This window comes from Metarhizium album, assembly GCF_000804445.1.
Source record: "Metarhizium album ARSEF 1941 chromosome Unknown scaffold_2, whole genome shotgun sequence".
Lineage (NCBI taxonomy): Eukaryota > Fungi > Ascomycota > Sordariomycetes > Hypocreales > Clavicipitaceae > Metarhizium > Metarhizium album.
In genome coordinates, this window is record NW_024467576.1 from 818,208 (window position 1) to 843,128 (window position 24,921).

Genomic DNA, 24,921 nt, shown 5'->3' on the forward strand with positions numbered 1-24,921 from the left:
GACGGCCAACCCATCAGAGCTGACTCCTGGGATCCTGGCACAGCGCTATTGTCATCCTGCTTGTCGTCAAGCACGGCTGCGCTCGTGAATTTGGCCGTGTCCCTCTCCCGCGTCGGCTGGAAACATGTTTCTGGCAGAGGAGTAATGTTCCTTCGACGGCGAAACGGATGAAATGTAGCGTCAAGGGGCTGACTGGAGCCCAACTGTGTCGGACGTGACCAGGAAGGAGATGTTCTGCTCATCGCTTTCACGGTCTTGCCGATGGATCAGGACTCCCGCTCATGTAACGTTGACTTGGCAACAAAAGTCCCTCAGATTCTCGGCAGAGCGGCTTCCCTTGACCACAAGCAAGCAGAGGTCATTCCCGAGACCAACCTTTTGCCTTGTTAGGCAAGTCTTGGTCAGATCACGGAGGCCTGCCGGAGATGAGCATCGTTCCAGCTTGTGTATCGGTTGGAGAAGTAGGATATAGTCGCAAGGGGCGGGCAAGCTGTGCCAACTTTTTGCTAGATATAATATATAATAATATACAATATAAAGTACATACTACAAGGTATTTCTGTGACAAGACGATACTATAGCTAAGTACTCTTTAATACTATATACGTAAATTTATAGGGCAGGGTGTGGCAGGTTTAGTGGTGTCACCAAATTAGGCTTAGTGCCGCACGAATGGAATGGACGATGTACTCCGTAACTCCGTACTCTGTACCGCCGCAGAAATAGCCCGACCACCTTTTCAACTTCCCACAAGTCATCTTCACTCGCAGAACTGTGGCCGCCCAACTTCCCAAAAGTCATCTTCACTTGCCCCTCATGTCTACCAACAGCGTTGAATATTACAAAAAGCTCCTCGAGCGGTCGGAGGAACAGCGGAGGCAGGCGGAGGAACGGCAGAGGCAGGCGGAGGAGCGGACCCGAAAGACAACTTTCCTCGAACTCATACACTGTTGCCACGAGTTCCTATCGGTTCCGTTGAGAGTTGCACCACCAAATAAGTCGACCACAGGAAGCATACCGATCCCCAAAGAGAAATACTGCCCGACAAAGCTACGGCTATGGAAAGACAGTCCAGCTCGGCATCGAGAAATCTACAATTCTGTTCGCCGCTACCTACAGCCAGCAAACGCCGACGCGCCTCGCTTATTCCCGCCCAAAATCGTACTCGAGGGATTTTCCGCGCCAACTACAGGCCGGCCTCTCAGCAGTGAGCACGATCTTGGATTTTACGAGCGATTCGCTGTGGATCAGCTGGTGGGCGGCATCATCTCGGAGCTGTGCAACATACCCGCTGCCAAGCACGAGTTCGGTCTCGGGAGTGGGATCCAGTTCCACGACCACACCAATTTCTTGCAGGATCCTGAATTTGATGAAGCTGCAGAAAACCAGCCATCCAAAATCCGCCGACCGAAAGCTGACGCAGTCTGCATCCACGCCTTCGACAACGACACCATGGTTCATCTTAGCTCGGGCGAATACAAACCACCGCACAAACTCCCCACAAGCACTATCCGCCTGGGACTCAGGCCGATGCAACTATGGGACGACATGGTCGGGAGCGACACAATACCTACAGGCAAGGCAGAAAAACTGAAATACAATGCAGAGCGACTCGTCTGCTCCGCCATTGTCCAGCAATATCATGTCATGATACAGGAGGGACTAGAGTTCGCATATGTGACGAACGGCTTCTGCGATATCCAACTTTGGGTTCCTCACGACGACCCTAGTACGTTGAAGTACTATCTCTACGATCCAATCAAAGAAGTGGGCGAGGATGACGGCAGTTTTCTGGCACCAAACACAGCCATTGCTCGGAGGCTCTGTCTCTATTTGTTGAGCTGTCGGCATCCGGTCCGCAGTCAGGAATGGCGGAATGACGCACGACGTCAGCTACCCCTTTGGCAAACGAACTTCAGCCGCACACGTCAAGAGATTCCGAAAGACGAGTTGAAGGAGACCCACCTTCACGCCGAGAACACGGATCCGGTGAGTCCGGACACGAGTAGTCAATATCGCCCCGAGCCAGAATCATCCTCATCGCCATCCCCGCCACCTAAAGCACGTCGACGCAGGCCGGTACAGTCGCAGACCTGCGGTGCGACACTGGACGCCCGGCGGCGGCGTTCAGAGTCGCCGGGTTCTTCAGGATCGGATGTGAATACAGACACGACGCGCAAACGCAGCATTAGCCAGGTCGCATCCTCTCCGTCCGCACGGCCAAAGTCCCGCACACGAAGTGCTCGAGGCGGCCGAGGCAGCCGACAGAAACAACATGACGCCAAATTTTGTACACTAAGGTGTTTGCTTGGGCTTCGGGATGGGGGCGCTCTCGATGAGAAATGTCCAAATGTGGAGCTGCACCGACGAGATGGAGAGGACACCACTCACCCAACCAATGCAGAGCACTTTGTGCGTTCCCTCAAGGAACAGCTAGATGAGGATCTCGACCGAAACTGCACTCCGTTCGGACATTGCGGCGGATACGGCGCGCCATTCAAACTCACCTCGGACACATATGGATACACCGTCGTCGGGAAAGGAACAAGCAGAGAGTTGTGGCCAGAAGTCTCCCGCGAGGCAGACGCCTACCACATTTTGAGGCGAGCCCAGGCGTCTGCGGTACCCGTCTTTCTCGGCAAAATCGACCTGGCAAACATCTATTTTCTTCACGGAGCAGGAGAAATCCGCCACATGTTGATCATGGGCTGGGGTGGTGAAAACCCAGATGAAGAGATCGAGGAGGGCACCGAGCTTTGCAGGGAGGTATGGCGATCGATAAGAGAAATCCGCCGCATGGGCGTCGAACACGAAGACCTGCGGCGCGAAAACATCCTTTGGAACGAGGAGCTGCAGCGGGCCTTGATCATCGACTTTCACCGCTCCAAGTTGGTTCCTCAACATGCAGTGAAGCGCTCGCGGCCGGTGAAGAGACTGGCAAGCAGCTCAGCGGACGAGCAGGAGACGCGACAGGAGCGGCGGCAGCGGCGGCAGGAGCGGCGGCTAAAACGAGCCCGAATTGTCTGACGGGAGCTATGTCAGGCTGTGTTGAGGCTGTATCCTGCAGGGAAGAATGTCGTCGACTAGCCCTACTGGGCTATTGCAGGTGCTAGCTGCAACTATACTCTCGTCTAACTCTCTTAACCTCTAATAGTTAGTACGTGTAAATAAGTTTATCCCCTCTAATATGCTTAATTTAGCACTATACTAGTTTTATGCATTTAATACTAGTATAGCTTAGATATTTTTAAATATAATATATATATAAATACTATAGCCTATTAGTAGTAGTTATACTACTATTAATAATTCTAAATATATATATACTTTATATTATACTGTATTATTAATATATATATATATATACTATAATACTATATATATACTATAATACTATATATATATATATATATATACTATAATACTATATATATATACTATAATACTATATATATATACTATAATACTATATATATATACTATAATACTATATATATATACTATAATACTATATATATATACTATAATACTATATATATATACTATAATACTATATATATATACTATAATACTATATATATATACTATAATACTATATATATATACTATAATACTATATATATATACTATAATACTATATATATACTATAATACTATATATATATAAAATATAATAATATATATAATAATATACTATAAAAATACTACATAAGATATAAATATATACTATATTTTATAACCTGTAAGTATTAGCACGCTCGCTTAGCTTAGAGCAACTTGTAGCTTTACCCTCTAAAAACTACACTACTAGGGGTAAAAAGCATACAAATCTAACAAGCTGAATTAGGACATTTTCTTGTTTAGCCGATGCTCCTTGGTATGCACTAGGTAGGTACTACGTAGGTCGCAATGCAATGTCGCCGCCGCTAATTGTCAGCTAGGCATAGCCCACACCATGACATCAAGTCCACGAACATGCCTGTAGTCAGCCAAGCGCAAAAAAGCAAGGGCAGGGGGGGTCTCGCGCCTCCCGGACAGATAAAGCATTTCGTTCCATGCCGAAGACAGTGGCAGAGACAGGTGTAATGTGCCGCGAGGGTTATCTATCGCCTAGCGCTTAAGCATACAGGAGTTAGGAAGATTAGGGACGACAAGCGGAACCTAATAGGGCGTCCCGGGAAACATTAGGCGAGTCGACACGTGAACGGAGGGCAAAAATTACATAATGGAAGGAGAAGGATTTCGACGCGAGGTTGGGGGAAAGGAAAAAGGGAACGAGGCAAAAAAATGTGGCCAGTGTGACTCGAACACACGACCTTCAGATAGGCATGCGTAGGATTGAAGTTCCACTTCAGTCTGACGATCTCCCAGCTAATCTATGGCCACGGTGACGAATTGGCAGTAAGTGTACATTATATAGTGTGTCTCGGGTCAGCTCGGGCGAAAGGTTTTCGTCGCACTACATCGGTATCCGTCTGAGCCCAAGACGACGCGTTGGATGCAAGTTTCATTTCAATTCGTCTTGATGTATGTGTAGATTGACGCAACCTCGTGGGCTCGCTTCTTGGCATTCCACCTCTTACTTTATTTTCCGTGGGCATTAAGCCACTCTCGACACATGTGCATCACATCGTCCTTGGCTCGGTGATGCTCTCTCCGGAGGGCTCGACTCCCACAAACCCACTGCGCTGTGCACCCATTTCATAAATCCTCCGGCCTCGCAGCCAAGTCTCCTTCACCCTGCCCGTAAATTCGTGCCCCTCCCACGGCGAACACCGGTTCTTCCAGGGCATGTCACCTTGTGAAAATGTCCACACTTCAGCATCGTCAAAGACGCAAATGTCCGCATCCATGCCCACCTTGATTGAGCCCTTTCGGTGCGACAGGCCGACTTGTTCTGCGGTAGCCTGGCAGCAAAGTCGGACAATGTCAGTAATTGTGGGGGTTTTGGACGTCTTGCTGCGTTTCTTGGCGGCGGAGTGCATGATTGGCAAGCCGAGACCGACCGAGGAGATTCCACCCCATGCGGCCATGAAGTCACCCGCCTCTTTGACCCTTTTCTGTACGGGGTCTGGCTCTGCAGCCGACCAAAGTTCTGTTGGGAGAAGTTTGAGTTCCGGTGTGCAAGGGGAGTGGTCCGAGACGACAGTGCTGATGCACGAGTCTGGGGAAACAAGTTCCTCCCACAGGCCGTCGCGGTTTCGGCCGTCCCGGATAGGCGGACAGCACTTGTGTCTAGTGTCTCCCTTCTCAATGTCCTCCGATGAAAGAGCCAGATAATGGAAGCAGGTCTCTGCGGTAATCTTGACGCCTCTTGCCCGGGCTGCCTTGAGTAGAGGGATGCACTGGGTGGCTGAGAGATGGACAATGTGTAAGTTTAACGAAGGCGCAATATGTGCTGCGGACAGAATCTCCCGGACTGCCGTGGTTTCAAAGCTTGGGGGTCTGGAGTCGAGAAATGTCTGGTAGGCCGTAACATCACTTTCCGGTGCATGACCGTTGGTGCGTCCGTTGGAATGACCATTCGCATACTCGTTGCTGTGGCCAGCACACGGTTCCATTTCTGCATGGAACATCAGGGTCGTAGCACTTTCCTTAAGGGTTTCCATTGCCAAAGCTATGTCCTCGGGGGTAATGGCCGGAAACTCATCAACCTGATTCACCGCATTTAGCGCTTCGGGTTCGCGTCGAAAAGGGGCAGCACAACGGACTTACACCTGATTCAATCAAGAAGCCCTTGAAGCCTCTCACGCCCATTTCAACGAGCGGCTTTAACTCGTCTGCATTCCCGGGAATAACACCTCCATAGAAGCCCACGTCCACCCACAACTGGCCATCGGCAGCCGCCAGCTTCTCCTTGAATCCCTCGACAGTCGTCGTGGGAGGGATGGCATTCAAGGGCATGTCAATCACGGTTGTTACACCACCACTGGCCGCGGCCCTGGTACCGGTCCAAAAGCCTTCCCATTCCGTACGACCTGGCTCATTAAGATGCACATGGGCATCCACCAAGCCGGGCAGTAAAAGCTTAGGTGAGTGATCCACATATGTCGAGTCCGTGGGGAAGCTCGTCTGGGACACAATTTCTGGCGTTACGGACACGATCTTGCCGGTGACTGGTGAAACGCAAATCGTCGCGGGCGAGACGGTCAGAGTGCCGTCGTCTTGGGGAATCACTGCTCGACTTGACGCCAGGACAGTCAAGGGGCCTTGCGGGTTGCTTACCGTCATGATGGGCTGTCGGCCAGATAGGAGAGAGACTGAAAACGACTGTGAGTTGATGCAGCAAGAGAGTTGTGCTGAGACGGACAGGACTCGAGCGGTCAGATGAGGGAAAATGACCTGGGCTTGGTTTGGCCTTGAGCGGTTTGGGCTTAGATGGCCTCGACGGCTGTTTTTCATCGGCCGGCGCCGGCTAGGCGAGGAAGGTGCGGCGTGCCTCCTTCCTGCCTTCCTGTGTTGGTAGGCACTTGATTACGTACCTAATAGGTACCTCTAGGTACTTAGGTAGATTACTTCGTAGCTGCCTACAAGGAAGTACCTACCTAACTAAGTACTTAAGTACTTACTTAAGGTACTTAGGTAGGCACTTGAGTGCTGTCGCATAGCATATAAGGTGGCCTGCCACACACAGCAAGTGTCGCAATGTACAGGGCCAAGTATCTGACATGGCAGCCTGTACATGCAAGCCGATTTCACCCGCACGCAGCAAAGGACGATAACGACTTGTCGAGCTCCCAGTCCATTGTGAGGCGCCAGGATCACTTCAGCGATTTCCTAGTGGGGCCAAATGCCCCGCGAAGAGCCTCAAACGTGCACATGTTGTGCGACCCCGACATGCGGCCTCCATATCTTTCCTGCCAGATGAGCCGATGCTACGGTGCTTGTCCTGTCCAAATGTACAGTTCGCATGGGGAATATCGGGTCCCCGGGACGAATGAACCATGACCCTAGCACGTACCGAGGGACCGAGGGGTACACTTCCAGTGCAACGTTCCGAACAGACATGACCCTAACCCTAACCCTCACCCTGCCCCCGATCGGGCTGTTCGGGGAAACGAGTCTGGGAATCCAGAGATTGGCAACGCCTGTCTCGCTGATGTCTTCCGAGATTTCCAACCATTCAAGTTGCAGAAATGGATCCGGCTCAGGTATCGGCGCTTGCGATAATGAGGGCGTACTGCAGGTCTCTGGAGCTGTCATCACACATGTGACAGTTGTTATCGAACTCCCTTTATCTGCAAGATGCGTAGACGCCACCATTTGCATTTTCGGCCCCGACGTGCATGGTTCCCAATGATGAAAGTCTACTGTGACTGTGGAAGCGGGTTACAATGACAGCACAAGATTACAGTTTATCATGCATATCTCGCAGCCGCGATAGGACCGCTTGATCAAAATCGCGCAAAACGAACATGCCTTTAGGTCATGCCGGTATCTTGTGTCTCATTCCGTTCGTTCTTACTTGCGCCCCCTCCCGAGCACCTGCGAGGACGAATTTCTAGATGCGCCAGCGGCTAGACTCTTCACCACGGCGTCGTCAACACAAAATCCAGCGACACGGCAACTGGGTTGACTGCCTTGAGCCCAAGGGAGCCTGTACTGCAGATTCTAGGCTGTCCCGAAATATTAGAGCGGATTAGTCTGTGAGGATTCGTATTCGTTCGCTAACTCCTACCCAGCAACATGTACAAGACGACATAAAGTGAATAATGCCGCCCCCCTTTGTCTCGCCGTTCTATATGCATCCGGATCATGAACATAGACCCCGTTGTTTAGTCTAATGTCCATGTTTTCCCTATTGGACTTGTCTCGCTGTTTTCATTTTCTTGATTAGTGCGCCACAGCTCAATTTTTCTCTCCGAGTTTGTTATCCCCCATACCAAGTACAGTAATCGTACATAGCAAAAGGGATCGCACTCCGATCCTCTTAACCGCCTTTGCATGCTCCCATTCGCGTTTGTTACAGCAAATTTACCTCTGTCGCTTGATCGTCCTCTGGACCATCTCAACAAGGCCATCCTTGGCTTCGCTCTCGGGAAAGTCGGCAATTGCTGCCATGGCCTTCTCCGAGTAGTCCTGCGCCAGCGCTCGGGTCTGCTCTATACCGTTGCTCTTCAACACTAGGTCGCGGGCCTGAAACAGAACCTGTTAGCCAAAAGGTGCTTTCAAGGAAACAGAAGCCAACATGCAGGTGCTCATGCTGTTCTTTACCTTCTCCACGTCACCGTCCCGCCCGAACTTGCGACCAACCAAAGCGCCCAGTTCTGGGTTCTGCTTCCATGCGAAGAGCAGCGGCGCCGTGGCCAAGCCCAGTTCGAGATCTGCGCCCGCAGGCTTGCCCAGATCCTTGCCACTTTGCGTGTAGTCGAGCATGTCGTCGACGAGCTGAAATGCGAGGCCCAAGTTCCGGCCGTATGAGTAGGCAGCGTCGACGGTCGTAGCGTCAGCATTACCCAGCAAGGCAGCCGCACGGCACGACTTGGAAATCAAGCTAGCCGTCTTGAGGTACGTCTTTTGCAGATAATAGCCCAAGGTCTCGTCCGAGTACTTGGGGCTTCGCTCATCTCGTGCAGTGTTCTTCAATTGCATGAACTCTCCCTCGACGAGGTTGGCAATGACGGTAGCCAGCAGCTCCACAACTTCGACGTGTCTTAATCTGGCGAGGGCGACTGAGGCGCGTCCGAGAAGAAAGTCGCCAGCCAGCACGGCCATCTTGTTGCCAAACTCCAAGTTGGCTGACGGGGATCCACGCCTTGACACTGAGTGGTCAATGACGTCGTCGTGGAGGAGAGATGCGGTGTGGATGAGTTCGGTGATTTCGGCCAGACGTCTTTGGCTAGGGAGAATGTCTAGGGCTCCATCCTGCATTTCCGGTTCGCTCGAGGTCAGCGGCATGGCTGATGGATTGACGTCGGCCAGGATCGTGACGGGAGATATTGACGAGTCGATGGCTCTCGCGCTGTGCACCGTTTCAGGCTGCGGGTTCTTGGGGCAAAGATGCGTCGCGCGGCTCATGAGCAGAACAATGAGCGGGCGCACATGCTTGCCCTCTGCCTGCGTATAGTATTTGGCCACCCGGTCGAGGGAAGGGTGCCCCGAGCCAAGTAGTCCACGAATGTTTCCGGTGAGAAACCGCATCTCCTTTGCGACGGTTCGCAATGGGTCGATGGCCATGCCGTCCTTGGCTGCTTTCTTGACGACGTTTCCGACGACGTTGGAGGCGACCTGGACGGCCGCGGCCCAGGCGGAATCCCGTCTATGGCTCATGTGTATATTGGATCTGTGTATTCTGCAACCATTGAGGCCTTGTGCGCAGCTCGGAGCCGTCATCCTTGGAACCACAGCATGGCGAAAAACCATGGCTCCCGGCCGGAGCTGCATGGCGGGTTGGCGGAAGCTTTGGGATAGAAAATAGCAAGATGTAAGAGCGTCTTGTGGTAGATGAGTATGGCGCGAGTCGATTCAGGGTGTGACGAGGCGAGCTCTGGGTGGCTGATCCGAAACTTTTGCTGCTGCGCGAATTGCTGTCTGAAAGCGGTTCTGACGGATCAGTCCGGCGAGAGCGTGGACTCGGAGAGCGCCCATTGGATGCTCTTCGGCGGAGGCCCCCGTCTGACTGCTCTAGTCTAGCGAAGTGGCCTTCTGTAATTTATTGCACGTCGAGCCTAATTGATGAGCGCCCGCAGGACTCTTCGGCACTGAAATCGACTAAAGCGTGCGACGTCGCATGCGTGGCAACCTCAGCATCATGACGCCTGCGCAACCCCGAGACTCTTCATTTTTGCACTCGCAACAGGGCATTGTTGCAACACAAGCTCGGTGTCACTTCTTGCACCGGGGCCGTCGAGATGGTGCTCCTCACCATGACAGCGTCCATTGTGGATGGACTGACGCGACTGGACGGACTATGGTATGTCGAACATGGGCAACGCCGCTCAACGGACGATGACTCCCCCGATCCGCATCAAGCCGACAGCGAACCGTCATTGAGCCATCCATCAGTTGGCAGACCCATCTCCAGCGGTCAAGTTGTCGACCTCTGGAGAAAGCTTCGAGTCGTTCGCAGTACGAATCACAGCTTGGAGGAGCTGCTGCGTGGCTCGCAAGTTTACATTCCGCCGCCACCGCCAAAACCCCAACCGGTTGGTCCGCCCGGTCAGTTTGGATGCGTGTCTGGCCGTCGCTAACGTACTGAACCGAAATAGACGGAAGAATACAAAGCCTTGATGGCCCGGCTACGGCACCAAGAAGCGCAACGCGCCTACGAGCGCATGACCAACCCCCCTCCGAAAATCGAAACCTTCAACGATCGCTTTCCGACATCCGCACAGGCCTTCTCCCAAGTGAATCGCCCCATCGACGCCTCGGATCTCGGTGACGACGACGTCACGCTGAAGGATGTCCACCGCCAAGTCATGCTCATCATAAACTTTCTCGTCAGCATCCTAGGAGTAGCCGGGACGCTGTGGGTGATTTCGCGCTGGTGGAGCTTGCCAGCTAGAATATTCCTCACTATGGGTGGAAGCATGGTTGTGGCTGTCGCAGAAGTCGCAGTCTACTCGAGCTACATGTGGAGGATGGATCAGGCAAAGCACAAGCAGAAAGCTGTCAAGGAAGTCAAGCAAATCGTCAATACGTGGGTGGTGGGTGAGGATGACAAGGACAATGGTGACACGGTGCTGTTACGGCGGAAAGAGGACGAGACGGGTGGCACGGCGAGGAGAAGGATCACGACCTTGTCAAGTTGAACGTCGTAAGAAGTAGACTACAGAAGTATAATTGATCGCCTTCAGCTTTGCGTCTGCGTCAATCCGCCAGTCAGTTGTTGAATATCGGCCGAGTGACGTTTCTTGGAAGATTGTTGGACGGCGCAAGACGGCCCGGCTACATCTACCAAGCTTGCAGCTTTGCCAACCTACTAAGTACCCGGACAGGCACTCAAATACAGAGTATTCAGACTAGAAATTCAAGTGGCGGCGCGCTTCAAAGCCTCGCCGCATGTGACGTCGCGTAACTATAGTGGTTCTGCACCGCCATCGCGTCGCGCGTCGCGTCTCCGGAAACGCGCGTGGGGCCAGTCGTTCAGAACTGCGTAAACCAGCATGCAGTCTCGGCCTGCCATCCCTCAACACTCCGCCATGATGTTTTGAAAAAATTTCCCCCCTCAAACAGTAATGTCATCCTTTCCAGCTTGGTTTAACTGACTTTTATATGCCCGCCCTCGCATATCTTGCCGCGACTACGTCTTTGCATGCAGACATAACGTAGAGGTAAAAAAGGTCGCGACAACTGGCCACGAGAATACCATGATGATCAATTCTTCAACAGAATATGCCATGTAAGCATGTCACGTCTCGTACTTACGGATTCAACAAATGCTGATGATTTCGGCAGAACGAAGCCGGGGATGTCACAGTACTTGTCAAGGAAGCGTGACAAGCCGCTCCGGACGTATGGGCGAAAGTCCGCGCCAACCCCAGAACCGCGAGGTGAACCGCCCGTCAAGCGGGCGCGACTGGATACCGATGCACAAGTCGAAAACTACAAGGCACCGTCGGCGGGACAGATTCAGTCGTCCAGGAAAGAGCAGCCAGATTCAAGTTCAAACCTTGAAAAGGAGTCACAGCCAATGCCCAGCACCGAAGGAGCACCACGGTCGTCCATCTTGCAATATTTTAGGCCTGTACCGACCGACGCAAGATCAGACTGCGCGAAGAAGGAAGACGTGCATATTCGCCGAGAGGCGGTGCATCCGCAAGCTGTGCGGAGGCGAAGGAAGCCTCGACTACTGAGGATCAGGGCGACTTCACTGCCATCAGACGAATCTGAAGACGCTGCGAGTCTCTCGGGCCGAGACGAGACAGGCAGTAATGTCCCGTCGCCGGATCGGAAAAGAAAAACCTTGCATGAAGGGGGCCATGGTTTACTCAACCAGGGACAGAGGGATGGAGCTTCATCGGATATCAGGCTTCGTGTCAAAACGAGGTCGAAGTGCTCGCCGACAGTGCAAACAACATTGAATATTTCGTCCAAGGCGACGTTTGCTGAGTGCAAGGTGTGTAATACTGTTTGGAATCCGTTGTACCCGGATGACGTGAAATATCACGAAAAAACGCACAAGGCTCTGGTGAGAAAGGCGAAGAAGGCGGATGATTTGTAATTGATAGATACCCTTACAATAAAGTCACGCATAGTGAAAATGATTTGATACTGAAATTCGGGGTTGACCCCGTGCTTGACCGAGGGTTGGCGTTCAACGCAATTTCAAGCGGCACAGCAATCAGGTTTCTGCATGATTGATTGGACGGGAAATTTGTATGGACTCGGCCTTGTTTCTCAAAGTTTGGACGACGCAGCATCCGTGAGCGGGCTGATGATTTCGTCTTTGGTTCTCGCGCAAAGCGAGCTGCGAGGCCGTTATACCTATTCCTTTCAATGGCGACCTGGGCAGGTAGATTTAAGAAACAACGGGACAATGTTACCGGCGTGCGAGCATGTCCTGAGGACGCCCAGAGATTCACGCGCCGTTCCGGATTGTGTCACGGCCGCGGGAGTCGAGAGGCCAGCGTTGGGCGTCTTCAGCTGCTCCCTAGAGCGTGCCTAGTGTGAATGAATGCGAGACGTTCGCGAAGAGTGCAAGGAGACAGACAACGCTCGGATGCGTGGCAGGGGTTCGTCGGTCGACGCGGGGAAACATTGATCATTGTGAAAGAAGCTCCGCCGCTCCTTCCATGTGGATCCCAGCTGCAGCCGTCATCATCATCAATCATCACGCTTCACCCTCCAACAAGTCTCCTCTGCTGCAGCAAGCTGGTCTCGCGTCATGAGACACAATCCGCCATGTGAGCTACTTTTCTGGCCTTTTTGAGATGACGCCACGGCTAACTCTGAGTCCCCAAACCCAGGATCGACCCGGCCATTCGTCTGCGACGGGCCATTCACGTTGGTGACAGCCTCCTTGCCCTACGGATCCTCAAGTCCCACCCGCCTCTCCTCCACAACCCCGATTCGTCATTGTCTGGACTATCCAACTCCAATTTGCATCTGGCAGCATCTCTCGGCCACAAGGAAATATGTGAGGCCCTGTTGAGAGTCGGCCACGAGGATCCCTGTCCTGCCCTGAACGAGAATCATCAGACAGCCTTGATGCTGGCTGCCTCTGCTGGACATGCCGAAGTCGTACATTTACTTTGCGAGTACGACCGAAGCTGCATCCTACGACAAGATATCAGAGGCCGCGACGCCATTATGGAGGCCAGCATGGGTGGCCATGATACTGCGCTTCAGATTCTTCTGACTTATGTGCCGGGCGGTCCACGTGAAGCGGTCCAGAGGGCCGATTTGGAGGGCAATACGGCCCTACATTTTGCGAGCAGCAATGGAAACCTGCTGGGACTGCGGACTTTACTCGCGGCTGGGGCTGATGTGGAACGACGAAACATCTGGAACTGGACTCCCGCTGCATACAGCGCCACCGTGCAAGCCGAGGTATATCTCAAAGGACTGGTGACTGAGGTCGAGAGACGCCAGCAGCTGAAGAAGGGAATCGAAGGCACCAAGAACAAGAAAGCTGGGGGATTGCGTGTGGTAACTGCAGATGGCGACGATGACTGGTGAGCATTCCTCCTCTCTCCTGCTGGGCCGCAGCATCAAGGCCACACAGGGAACGCTTCTGACTCGGACTTGCGGCCTAGAAAATTTTTACATTTGGATGCCTGACTGCTCCACAAGTCCTTGTACGCGTGTCTGGCAGAATGGCCGGTAAACTGACTGGTACGACCGGCTCGTTCAAGTCATTTTGCTGGCCTATACTTGCTCCGTCTCCGCGAGGTGCAACAAGTGTATCTTACCCATCTTCGGCTCGCGAGTCTGAATCTTTGCTTGACTTGGCAGTACAGCTTCGTGCAGTGACAAGCGTTTATTTGCATGCGACGCTGTCAAGTCGCATGGAAACACATCTGGCCAAGAATCCTGTTGGACGAGCCATCTGATGTACTTCACGAGTCGAAGTTTGATTGGCGGCCTTCCTGAAAACGGCGTTTCCCATGACTGATTAGCGTTTCGGACGACTTGAAGAATCATGCTGTGAGCTCTCGATCGACTCTCTTGATCATGCCCGCAGTCCTCTGTAGTATCTCCTGAGCATCCCGTCGACTCTGACGCACGATAAAGAGGCGGTGTGACCTGTACACATCGAATTGCACACACTCTCTCTCTTCTACTACCCCTGGTATTTGCCAGATTCGACCGAACTTGCCTCCAACTCTTGCTGTTGCATACAACCACTTTTGCCCGATGCCTACTTCGCCTCGTGTCCAACATAGGACCATTGAAGTAGACGAGCATTTCTTTCCATCTCCTGCAACCAAACTTGTCGTCACACAATATCTTGCGGCCTGCGACGAGGCTTTCGCCTGGGCGTGGATCATAGTTGGTGCCTTTTACGATCGTCACGGTCGACCTTTGTGGAGCACAGAAGTCCTGGTTTGCCAAATTAACGACGATTCGGACTCGGACGGCTTTGATTCTACTGGTGATCCTACCGGCGACTCTGCAGATTCTTTCCTCCACTGGGAGGAAGCATCAGTCTCTGGTAAGTCACGCCGAGATCATGCCGTGATGCCATCGGTTTTCTCGCTCCGCGTCGAGGCGAACCTGCGTTGCTTGTATCTGTGTCTTTCTCATGGCGTGGACTATGCCCGGTGAACCATTACGTTAACCATTTATAGTGACCAGTTCGGCAGCAGAGGGACATGTAAACGTGGACTTGCCAATCTCCCTCGCGGCCTACTCCTATCTACATCCTGCCCCCACGCCGTCGGCTCCTATTGCCGCTTATATTGCTCCACCGATTTGGGATCCGGTTTCTCAAGGACCCGTTCCCGGTCACTGGCAAGCAAGCTTCGACGTCGGTTCAGGTCGTTGGGTTCATACCTGGCAACCTCTGTTCTGAATCAATCGAATACGTACCCCGTCCTCGCACACCTCACTCAAGATCAGTGCTTGCGGAATGTCTGGAGGCTGGAATCCCGTCACCGGCCGCGACCCCAGCGGCACACGTCCAAACTTTGCTCCCTACGGAGCCCCTGCTCCGAGCCAAGGCCAGCCTTATATCTTCCATACTGGCGGGCCGGGACAAAATTTCGGTACAGTACCTCACTACAATACCTGGGCAGGATTCTCTTACACTATGCACCCATTAGCAAGTCCGGGAGTGTACCCTGCTGGATATGTGCCGCACGGCGGCCCGGCAGGCGGATACTACACTCAGCAGACGTTCTCGTACCAGCCCAACGGGACAGGCAATATCCTCCCACGCCAGCCGCAGCCTTGGCCTGCGATCGATCCCACGATGCCCGCTGCTCAAATGACCAACTCAACGGGAGGCGTGGGATGTGAGCCCGGTTACAACCTGTTCTTTGCTGCGGAGCACACCAAGGCCCATGTTTTTCGATCAAACATTCCCCCCTGGCAGCTGCCCGCCACAGCTCAGCTTCCCTTTAAAGCCGTCCACATTCCTTGCAACACGACCGTTGAGGAATTGCTTAAAGGTTTTGGCTGCACTAACCCCGTGCCGAAGAAGAATAAAGTATTTGAAATGCAGAGCGCTGGAGGGGGGAAGTGGTACAAGGGCTTGGAAGTGAACGGTGCGAACAAGGACCTCATCAAGAAGACCATCAAGGAACTCGGTTGGGACGCTACAAGGACTGGAAATCCACGTGAGAAGCCAGTTGTACGTTTGTGGTTCTGCAAGGATTAAGGTTGAGGATTTGGGGGATCACTTGCTCGGTCTGATGGGCGTTTGGTACACGACGCAACGTCTTTTCTCTCTCGATTTGGAGGAATTGCCGGAGTCAATGTTGATCAGTTCTTGCTTGAGGTACTGCTGGCCCAGGGCTTGGGGAGAGTTCCTGGAGATGGTCAACTTTGACGACGCGGACGTGAAGTGGTTTCACGTGGACAGCAATAATATCACTTGACTTTACTGCGCTGCGAGTAAGTTTCAAATGCGCCCAACGGTACGAAGCTCGTACGGACTCGACGAGGCGATGGTGCTTGCTGTGCGTTCAAGCTCCCTGTTCTTGCATACCACAAGGGCCACGGAGGGTCTGCGTTCTGGTGTCCCTCCAGACGTGTCCAAGCCGAGCTCGCCGGCTCTGCCATGAACTCGCGTGAGCTCGTGCCCATACGGCCAGCGAGGGCGGTGGCCACATGTAGAAATCGTCCGATGCGCTCTCCTTGGCCTGGTATTCCTCTCCCACGGGCTGGCCAGTGAAAACTCGACGTGCGCCGTACAACCTGGGGCAGTACGGGCAAATGTCTCAGCAAGCCCTGGCCGTGGCGGCGGGACACCAGGAGAGGAGTCGGGAGTCAGGAGTCAGGAGTCAGGAGTCAGGAGTCAGGACGAACCATGGTCCATGGCCCGGCGCACCCAGGCCTCTTCTGTCTGTGAGCCTCGTCTTTCCCTATGCCGAGACTTCCCTCCCCGAGGGAGCAAAGCGGGAGATGTCACTGGCACAGAGCCCCTATGGGTTCACAAGCCGGACCATGCGCACGCCGAATGCGGTGCTGCAGCCACGCCGTGTCGAGCAGTCCACAAGGCCCTGCCTGCTCTGTCGTGCTCCGTCGAGCTCCTCGGTGAGACAAGTCTTAGACTTGACAAGGCATCGCTACGGCTAGTATTTCGCACGCCGGGCGGTACACATGGCTGCGAGGCCGGCATCCTGGCGAGCCGCCACGTAGTTACCAACTCGTGTTGTCTGTCGTCTGTACCGAGTGAATATAAGTCTTGCCCTCCCCCGGAAGTCCTCGCGCCCAGACTTCCATCCTGTCCACGCACCCAGCCCTCCTTTCTGGTGCTCTACACTCGTCACCCTCTTTTCTTGTGTCACGGCAAACAAGGGACGCAGAACCAACCCCGTGCCCGACCTGCGAGGCCGACCCTCGTCCCCTCCCGTCCCCTCACACCAAGATGAAGCCTCTCTCTGCAATCGTCTGGCTCGCGGCCTGCCTCCCGGCGGCGGCAGACAGTCTCAAAGTCCCAGGCGACTCTCCCCTCGAGTTCTGCAACGCCAACCGCGACCACGACGTCGTGCAAATCGAACGAGTCGACATTTCTCCCAACCCGCCGCAGCCGTACGCCCGTGTCCCTTTGCTCCTGCTCCTGCTCCTGCTCATCTCATGTCTCCCGCTCACCCCAGTCTCGCAGCGGCAAGCCTCTCCTCGTGTCCTTCAAAGGCACCGTCAGCAAGACAATCACCCGCGGCGCCTACGCCAAGCTGGTTGTCAAGTACGGCCTGATCCGACTCCTCGCCACGACGCTCGACCTCTGCGAGCACGCCGAAAGGGTCGACCTTGGCTGCCCCGTCGAGGCTGGCACCCTAGTCGTCACGAAGAGCATCGACATGCCCTCGGCGATTCCGCCCGTACGCAGTGCTCTCTCTCTCTCTCTCTCTCTCCCCCCCCTTGCCGTGTCGAGACTTGGACTGGCTCGATGCCGATGCCGATGCTGACGTGCCGTGCTGCAGGGGACGTACAACGTCCTGGCGGACGCGTACACCGACGACGACGAGGCCATTTCCTGCGTCAAGGCAACCGTCAACTTTCCCCGACCCGGTCTTTTCGATGAGGAGCTTTGAGACGGGGGGTATAATTACAGGACAAGGGGGGGGACAGCAGATGTATGATGTACAAGGCCATCTATGCCCGTGAGGTCAGGGGCGCTGGATTCCACGACTCCATTCCACCGTCTGCTTTTCTAGACTGCACGCCCTTGCCGCGACGGACCTTGTCAAACCGTCTGTTTCCAGCCCCTCGGCGTTGCCTCTGTTTCTTGCGGCGCCGCGGCGTGGACGTGCCCGTGACGTGTGCGGTGACGTGCTCACTGCTCAGTGCTCACGACGCACTCGCCGCCGCATTCGCCCGCAGCGTCGTCACGGCCACGCTCCTAGATTCGTAGGAATACCACAGACCTTAACACTGTACTGTCTCCTGTCGGCCGAGCTGAGCTGGGCATGTGCTGTGCGCGCTTGTCCCGTTCTGCTTCTGTCTTGGGGATCTGGCGGGACCACCCTTGCTGTTTTTGACGTCGTGTCGCCGGGTTTGCGTGTGGGCTGAATTGCAGAGTACGTGACGTTGAGCGTCGAGCGTTGATTCCCATCTCTTGAGCTCGTTGCCGAGGGTTTGTGCCATGTAGGCTGCCTCGCCTCCCTTCGTTTGGCTGAGAGCGGGCTGCGTATGGCCTCGGTAGCTTTCGACGACGGCACGGGGCTGCAGTTGGCTCGGGTCTGGCACGTCATGCGGAGGAGTGAGCTGTTTCTCCAGGCTGGGGCCGAGCTTCGGCGCCGTCTGGCCAAGGGGGTTGGTTTGCGGGCAGAGCTGGATCTGGGTCACGGAGCAGCGAGGAGCAGCGAGGAGCAGCGAGCATCTCATGTTCGCGGAGCGCGGGGAAGGCTCAACGGCTTGATGTCGGCAAGCGCGGGGGACGTCCTGGTTGTTCAACAGGGCAAATAAACAGGGTCAAGTCGTGGCGGCATGCACAGGTGACAAGACAAGGGTCAACGCTAGACGGGAAGGGAATCAAGTCTATATCAGGAGATCCGTCTGTGCCGCGGGAGAGGCCCGCGCCAGAGCAGAACGACGGGCAGAGGCGTGCGGTCTCGACGGGCTCTATCTAGAAGCAGTTGTACGATCCGCGCAGGTGCTGGTCCTTGTTGTTCATGTCGTGGCCCTGAAACCAGCCGTTCAGCATCTCGTGGAGGTAGTTCAGGTTGTGGGGGATACGGTGAGTCCGCCCTTCCTCGGAGCACGGATACTTTTCCGTCATGCCCCTTCCGCCGTCGAGCCCGCTGCCGTCGTTGGCGGTGAACCACCCGTTGTACAGGCCCAGCGCGTGGACGACGTTGCCCTTGGCGTGTCTCATGGCCACCGCCCAGAGATAGGCGGCGCACTCGACGTTGTCCTGTATGGGAAACTGGCAGCTCGACTTGCCGTTCTGGCAGTAAACCGGGAGGCACTGCATCAGGCCGAGGGTTGGCGCGCGCGCGTTGGGGTCGCAGCCGGATTCCTGCATGGCCATGAAGGCCAGCGGCGCCGGGTCGATCTGGTACTTCATGGCTGCGATCTTGAAGTGTGAGTCGAACTTCTCGCAGGGACTCCCTGCGGCTCTGTAGAACTGCCTGATGGAGATGCGGGAAATGTTGTGCCAGGCCAAGAAGGGGGGATCCCAGCCCTTGGCCCTGAGCCCGTTGTTGAGCCAGTGCTGTGAGCCGTTGGGACCGCAGGCATTCGTGCCGCCGGTTGTAGGGTCGCATGCTCCGACGGCGTCTGGATTCTTGAGAGCGCTCGCTGGGGTGGCGAGGAGGAAGGCCACGCCGGCGGCGAGTGTGGTGTGGGCGAGATGCATCGTCGGCCACGCGTCGTCGGGCAGCAGCCCCTGACGGCAATCTGGATAGCAGCAAGGACCGGCCTTTTCTGACCGGCGGGGGTCTCGCGTCTCGAAATGATGGGGTTTCTTGGCAAAGCCTCGCGGAATCGAATCGATGGGGAGTTCGGACGGGTTTCCTGCCGTCCGTTCTTCGGGTTGTGGTGGTCGAGCCCATCCCGCGCGTACGCGGTCGAGGCCCCCTTTTATTGCTGAGCATTGGAGAAGACACCTTTCCATGGCATCTCGAGGCTTGTCGGACTGGAGGCTTGACAGCTAGTTCTGACCCAAGAGTCGACTCCATGACGCACTCGTTGGCCGGCGGCGTGCGTCTTTGCCCTCGACTAGCTGATGACGAGCCGAACAGACTTGGGCCCGGCGACGCCAGGCTCCCAAACGGCCGCTTCAGAGAGCATGGGGCATTGGTACTTTGATCTAATCAGGCGCCATTGCACGGCGGCCGATTCCGTGGTTCAGTCCCTCCCGGCAGCCGTGCGAGCGGCGTGAGACGTGAGACGTGCAAGTTCCCACTCGTCCGCATGATGCCCACGATCGATGATCGCTCTTTCAACATGCTACAAACCACTTCATGCTGCCCATGCCATGACGATGTCATGCATATGACGCAGCGCTGGCCGAGGTTGCCCGCCAGTTTGAAATATATTGCCTTGTTTCAGCTTGGTCCGGCGAGCGAGCCAGAAAAAATGGCCCGGGTATTTTCAACGTAGATAGAACCGCAAGGCCCGAGAGGGTTTTTCGCACATTTTCCAAGACGAGACAGAAAGGATAAAAAGCTTAAGCTTATGTCAAGACCACCACCACCACCGGCACCCAGCCTGTCCGCAAACATGCTTTACGCCGTCTTTGCCGTTGCTGCCCTCTTCGCCCTGGGCTCGGCCTATGAGATCCCCCCAAACCTGAAGAGGATCTATGATGCCCACAAGGTTTGTTTTCCTTGCCAGATGCCAGGTGTCGGACCCTTTACGCAGTGCAAACTCATCTCATGACGTCTCGCAGAACGGCAGCTGTTCCAAGCCGCTCTCGAGCCCCATGTCCAGCGGCATGGTATACTGTGGTGACGTCCCCGGCGCCATCTTCCTCAAGGGTCAGGATTCATATGACAACTTGGACATTGACTGCGACGGAGCGAACAACTACGCGGGCGACTGTGCCAACGACCCTACGGGTCAGTCACAGACGGCCTTCAAGGCCAACGTGTCGCAATACGGCATCTCGGATCTGGATGCCAATATCCATTCTTATGTAGTCCTTGGCAACGAGGGACCGCCGGCCTTTGACCCGCAAAGCCGGGGCATTCAACCGCTCAGTGTCGTTGCTGTTGTGTGCGGTGAACAGCTGGTACGTTTGCCCCTTTGTGTTTGTCAATTGAATGCGTTTTTCCAAGGCAGCTAGGTCCTGATGCTGACCGAGGACAGTTTTTCGGTGTCTGGGGCGACGTCAATGGAGGAAACTTGACCGGCGAGACCTCGATTGCCCTGGGGAAGCTCTGCTTCCCTGACGAAGGTCTCAATGGCAACAATGGCCATGATGCCCAGGACGTCTTGTACCTCGCATTCCCCGGTGCCAAGGCCGTTCCGGGCAAGGACGAGGCGGACTGGCGGGCCAACAGCACCATGGCATTCATGGATAGTATCAAGGATTTGGGCAACAAGCTTGTCGCCCAGTTGCGGGCCAAGCCTGGGTGTGGTCAGAAAAAGATGTGACCATGAATTTGTGCACTGGTTTTGGCACAATGAGGGAGGTTGACCTGTACTCACAATCAGATAGGTTTAACCCTTGGGTTCTTAAGAAAACTTCATCTTGGTGACGTTGTCAACGCTTATCAGTACCGACTACGAGGCAAGGGATTCACGCCGTTTCCAGCCAAAGAAGCCTTCACTGTCGGAGACCCGGCTTCAATACTAGTAGCTGATGGCCCCGGAAAAGCTGGGGAGCTTCATCTTGAACGTGTCAGGAGCGTAATAGATTTGCGCCTACAGGCACTCTCGGGCATCTAGCATGAGCCGTAAGCATCAGGTCAGGCGGGATTGTGCAAGTCATGAGGCAATATAAAATTACCTGTAAATACTTGCAAGCAAGGACGGGCAAGAAGCCTGTAATGCCATGTCATGTTTCTTGCGATGTGCTCTGCGGCTAGAATACTATTTTATGAGTTTTAAACGGCCCTGCATGCTTCGAAACTCGAATTGAGGCAGAATGGAACAAACTCACCTCGAGAAGCCAGACAATGTCGTCGTTTATTTCTCCATGCAAGGGGCCCAACGAACCCAAGTGGCGCAAACATCAAAGATATCGACCTACACGTGTAGATGGCGTCGTACAAGATTCATGGTAAGGTGACCAAGGATACGGTCTGGTGGGAACGTCATGAAATCTTCTGCCGTAGCCCCTTTGTCCGACTGCTTGTGACATTCGCAGAGGGCACGATCCAGGTTAAATGGCAGCAGGGATCGCCTTTCCGGATGAGAACGGTGGTTAGAAGGAGTTTCTCGATGGGGACAAGTGAAAATGCAACTCTGTGTGAGGAGTCCAACCTGGACTATTTTCAGAAGAGGTGACGACAACCAAGGTGTCATTTGCTCAGAAGTGCTCGTCGCAGCGGGATGATGACACACACCGACCCCCACCCGACCCTCGGTGGGGGGATCGGCCCTGTCGACTAGTAGTGGGGGTGGCTGGTGCTGGGGGAGAGGCTAGTGTGGCACACTTGCGAGTGGCTCGTGCGAAGGCGAATAAATGTCACCGCCATACTCTGGCTGTGCCGGGTAACTAATGGCCTTTATGTAATTGATACTCCTGCGCGCAGTGCATCATTTCAATAAAAAGCGCTACGAGACGGAATGAACGAATCGAGCCATGTGTGAAATTTCGTCGACCGCAGGGAACAGTACTGGGTAAAATTTTAGTCTGTTCTTTTTTTATCACGTCGACACATATGATGCCGGTCCCAACCATGTAGTCTAACCAACAACTAAATCCTTCCCAAAAGTCCCGGCAACTTTCTCAAAATGATACAGCGGCTCCTTGGTGGCATTGCGCTGGAAAAAAATGTATTTCTTGAACCACCAGGGTAACGCCACGGTAAGCTGGTACTTGGCGAATTTCCTCGTGGGAACGGCAAATACCCAGTCTAGTTCCTCCAGAGTACGCTGCATCGTCTCGGGCACCCAGAAGAATATCATGACGAAGGCGGCAACGTTGAAGCCCGCGTACAACGAGAATGCACCAATGGTCTGGAGGCGGTTGAGAAGGAACGGGAACGTGATGCCCAATACCGAGGCCTGCACCAGTCCACGTTAGTACATGGCTCGATTCACGTCGGCCAGAAGACTTTCACATACCCAAAAGAGGCAAGTAGCGACGGCAAAGCCCATGCCGGTCTCGCGATGAGACAGAGGGTACACTTCCGCACTGTATGTGAACGGAACCGGCCCTTCGCCTGGAGAGTAGAAGGCGCCAAAGAGGAAGACGAACAAGCACACAAGACCAGTGCGAGCTTCCGCCATGGATCCTTCCGAGTCGATGAGGGTGCAAAGACCAGCAGCCAGGAGGGTCCAGAACATTTGAGGGAAAGTAAACAGAAGCAAGCTGCGGCGGCCGAAAGTATCAATGGTGAAGAAGGCGGGGAAGGCAAACAGCCAGTTGACCAAGCCGAAGCCAAACGATCCAATCATGGCCTTGAACTGAGGATTAGGGTCGTTGCGGAATGCCTGCTCGAATATCGAGGTGGAGTAAAAGGCGATGATGTTGATTCCACACATTTGTTGAGCAATCATGACGGTAAACGCGGCCAGATTTGCCCGGCGGATACGAGGGACAGTAAACAGCTGACTGAAACGGGTAACGTAGTTGGTGTTGCCAATGACCTCCTTCTCAACCTCGAGCTGCGCGCTGATGTAGTACATGTCTCGAGCGACCTGGATAGGATTTCGTCGTAGCACAGACATGGATTTCCAGGCTTCCTGGAAACGACCCTTCTTCATGTACCACCTGGGAGATTCCGGGCAGAGATAGATCAGGGCCAGGAGAGGCACGGCAGGGATAAAGGGAGCGCCGAGCATGAGACGCCAGTTCAAGGGACCCGCGACCTTGTAGACGGCCAAGTTGACGGCAGTTCCCAGCATGATGCCAAAAGCGGTCCACATTTGCCAGGACATGACTAAAGCACCTCTGATGGAAGCCGGAGAGTTTTCGGCTGCGTAGATGGGAACTGTTGATGCCTTTGCGCCCATTCCGATACCCATAAGAATACGGCATGCCAGCTGTTCCTGCCATGTGTGGCAAAGGGCAGATCCAATGACAGGCCAGATGCAGAAGTTGGCAGAGAAGAAAATAGTGCCTCTTCGTCCAAACCAGTTGTTCAATGGGTCAGATAACCAGCAGCCAATGAGACTGAGTGATTGTTTAGCCAACGGGTCCCCTGTGTTAATTCGAGGCCGATTTGGTAGGGTTACTCACGCGGAGCCGATGTAGGGGCCGGCGTTGATCAAGCCCACAATGATCGTCTCTCGATCAGTAGTACCCCCGATGCCGTAGTACTTGGGAAAGAAGATGGTTGCCCCATTGCTGCCCGTCTGGTCCCATCCCTGAACAGCGGCACCAATGGAGCAAGTGAAGATGGTCAAGAAGAGTTTCAGGGGCATACGCCACTTGTGAGTAACTTCGTCCTCGAGGACCTCGAGCTCTTCGGGGGAGAGCCTCTCAGGGCCGTCTATATTGCGAATGCTGGTAGGGTCCTGGGCAACCAATGCACCTTTCTTCAAGAGCGCAACGTACTCTTGAAGGCCTTTTTCTTGCGCAAACTTCTCCACATCCTGCATCAGCTGATATGGAGGAATGCCCTGCAACGGATTACGGATTCTGGCATTTTATATCTGGTCAGCTCATCACGCAATCAGCGGCGTGGTTGTTGTCCAGACCGTTGTCCACTTACCTGGCTTCAAGATTCTGCTGCATATCCACTTGCTCGGCGTGGGTGGTGCCCTTCTCCTCGACGTGTTCATTGCGAGCAGCCTTGGGATCCTGACTACGGGTGTGTTAGCGGTCCCCGCCGAGGCAATAGGTGAACAGGCTTGGCTTCTGTGAGGAGGGTCGAACTGACTACATGTTCGACATCGTGACGACAGCGGTGCTCCGTGTTGAGTCTGAATGCCGCCTTGTCTCCAAAGCCTTGAGAGATGTTGAAACGACCCGTTCAGTCAGAGTGATGGCGGTCCAATCCAAGGCCTTCGTCTCCCTTTCTGAGAACCAGAGGGAACCAGAGGCAATGGGGTGGGGATTGGTGAAGGCATGAAGTGACTCATGGAACTGGAACCGGGAGACGAAGGCTATTTGAACCTCTCGGACAAGAGCCGGTAACACCGTTTCTCTGTCCCTCTAAACCGGAAACTGAACGGGGTCAAGCAGACTTTGCATAATTCTGAGCAGTTCCCAACCGCAAACCAGATCCTTGACTTGGTCCCGCCCATGCTATC

General features: G+C 54.3%; 10 protein-coding genes across 10 annotated transcripts; 6 read left to right on the top strand and 4 right to left on the bottom strand.

The window, feature by feature from the left end:
- Window positions 1-816: 816 nt before the first annotated feature.
- Window positions 817-3,027, top strand: MAM_01363 (Lipopolysaccharide kinase; the record flags this gene model as incomplete). Its single annotated transcript, XM_040820162.1, has 1 exon — window positions 817-3,027. One exon carries the CDS (start codon window positions 817-819, stop codon window positions 3,025-3,027), a length of 2,211 nt encoding a protein of 736 aa, XP_040681650.1.
- A 1,598-nt stretch (window positions 3,028-4,625) lies between these two features.
- On the bottom strand, window positions 4,626-6,231 carry MAM_01364 (allantoinase; the record flags this gene model as incomplete). The annotated part of the gene is made up of 2 exons (XM_040820163.1): window positions 4,626-5,654; window positions 5,716-6,231. 2 exons carry the CDS (start codon window positions 6,229-6,231, stop codon window positions 4,626-4,628), a joined length of 1,545 nt encoding a protein of 514 aa, XP_040681651.1.
- A 1,743-nt stretch (window positions 6,232-7,974) lies between these two features.
- On the bottom strand, window positions 7,975-9,270 carry MAM_01365 (decaprenyl-diphosphate synthase subunit 1; the record flags this gene model as incomplete). Its single annotated transcript, XM_040820164.1, has 2 exons — window positions 7,975-8,148; window positions 8,215-9,270. 2 exons carry the CDS (start codon window positions 9,268-9,270, stop codon window positions 7,975-7,977), a joined length of 1,230 nt encoding a protein of 409 aa, XP_040681652.1.
- Window positions 9,271-9,866: 596 nt separating this feature from the next.
- Window positions 9,867-10,751, top strand: MAM_01366 (ATPase, vacuolar ER assembly factor, Vma12; the record flags this gene model as incomplete). The annotated part of the gene is made up of 2 exons (XM_040820165.1): window positions 9,867-10,145; window positions 10,209-10,751. 2 exons carry the CDS (start codon window positions 9,867-9,869, stop codon window positions 10,749-10,751), a joined length of 822 nt encoding a protein of 273 aa, XP_040681653.1.
- Window positions 10,752-11,309: 558 nt separating this feature from the next.
- Window positions 11,310-13,620, top strand: MAM_01367 (spherulin-1B precursor; the record flags this gene model as incomplete). Its single annotated transcript, XM_040820166.1, has 3 exons — window positions 11,310-11,341; window positions 11,398-12,159; window positions 12,909-13,620. 3 exons carry the CDS (start codon window positions 11,310-11,312, stop codon window positions 13,618-13,620), a joined length of 1,506 nt encoding a protein of 501 aa, XP_040681654.1.
- A 678-nt stretch (window positions 13,621-14,298) lies between these two features.
- Window positions 14,299-15,763, top strand: MAM_01368 (uncharacterized protein; the record flags this gene model as incomplete). Its single annotated transcript, XM_040820167.1, has 3 exons — window positions 14,299-14,596; window positions 14,733-14,911; window positions 14,999-15,763. The coding sequence occupies 3 exons, from the start codon at window positions 14,299-14,301 to the stop codon at window positions 15,761-15,763; spliced, it is 1,242 nt and encodes a 413-aa protein (XP_040681655.1).
- Window positions 15,764-16,975: 1,212 nt separating this feature from the next.
- Window positions 16,976-17,642, top strand: MAM_01369 (phosphatidylglycerol / phosphatidylinositol transfer protein; the record flags this gene model as incomplete). Its single annotated transcript, XM_040820168.1, has 3 exons — window positions 16,976-17,139; window positions 17,213-17,429; window positions 17,532-17,642. 3 exons carry the CDS (start codon window positions 16,976-16,978, stop codon window positions 17,640-17,642), a joined length of 492 nt encoding a protein of 163 aa, XP_040681656.1.
- Window positions 17,643-18,676: 1,034 nt separating this feature from the next.
- Window positions 18,677-19,408, bottom strand: MAM_01370 (glycoside hydrolase family 23 protein; the record flags this gene model as incomplete). Its single annotated transcript, XM_040820169.1, has 1 exon — window positions 18,677-19,408. One exon carries the CDS (start codon window positions 19,406-19,408, stop codon window positions 18,677-18,679), a length of 732 nt encoding a protein of 243 aa, XP_040681657.1.
- An 866-nt stretch (window positions 19,409-20,274) lies between these two features.
- MAM_01371 (chitosanase) lies at window positions 20,275-21,150 on the top strand (the record flags this gene model as incomplete). Its single annotated transcript, XM_040820170.1, has 3 exons — window positions 20,275-20,370; window positions 20,444-20,785; window positions 20,863-21,150. The coding sequence occupies 3 exons, from the start codon at window positions 20,275-20,277 to the stop codon at window positions 21,148-21,150; spliced, it is 726 nt and encodes a 241-aa protein (XP_040681658.1).
- A 1,257-nt stretch (window positions 21,151-22,407) lies between these two features.
- Window positions 22,408-24,562, bottom strand: MAM_01372 (General substrate transporter; the record flags this gene model as incomplete). Its single annotated transcript, XM_040820171.1, has 5 exons — window positions 22,408-22,728; window positions 22,789-23,839; window positions 23,906-24,307; window positions 24,381-24,473; window positions 24,549-24,562. The coding sequence occupies 5 exons, from the start codon at window positions 24,560-24,562 to the stop codon at window positions 22,408-22,410; spliced, it is 1,881 nt and encodes a 626-aa protein (XP_040681659.1).
- Between the last annotated feature and the right edge of the window lie 359 nt (window positions 24,563-24,921).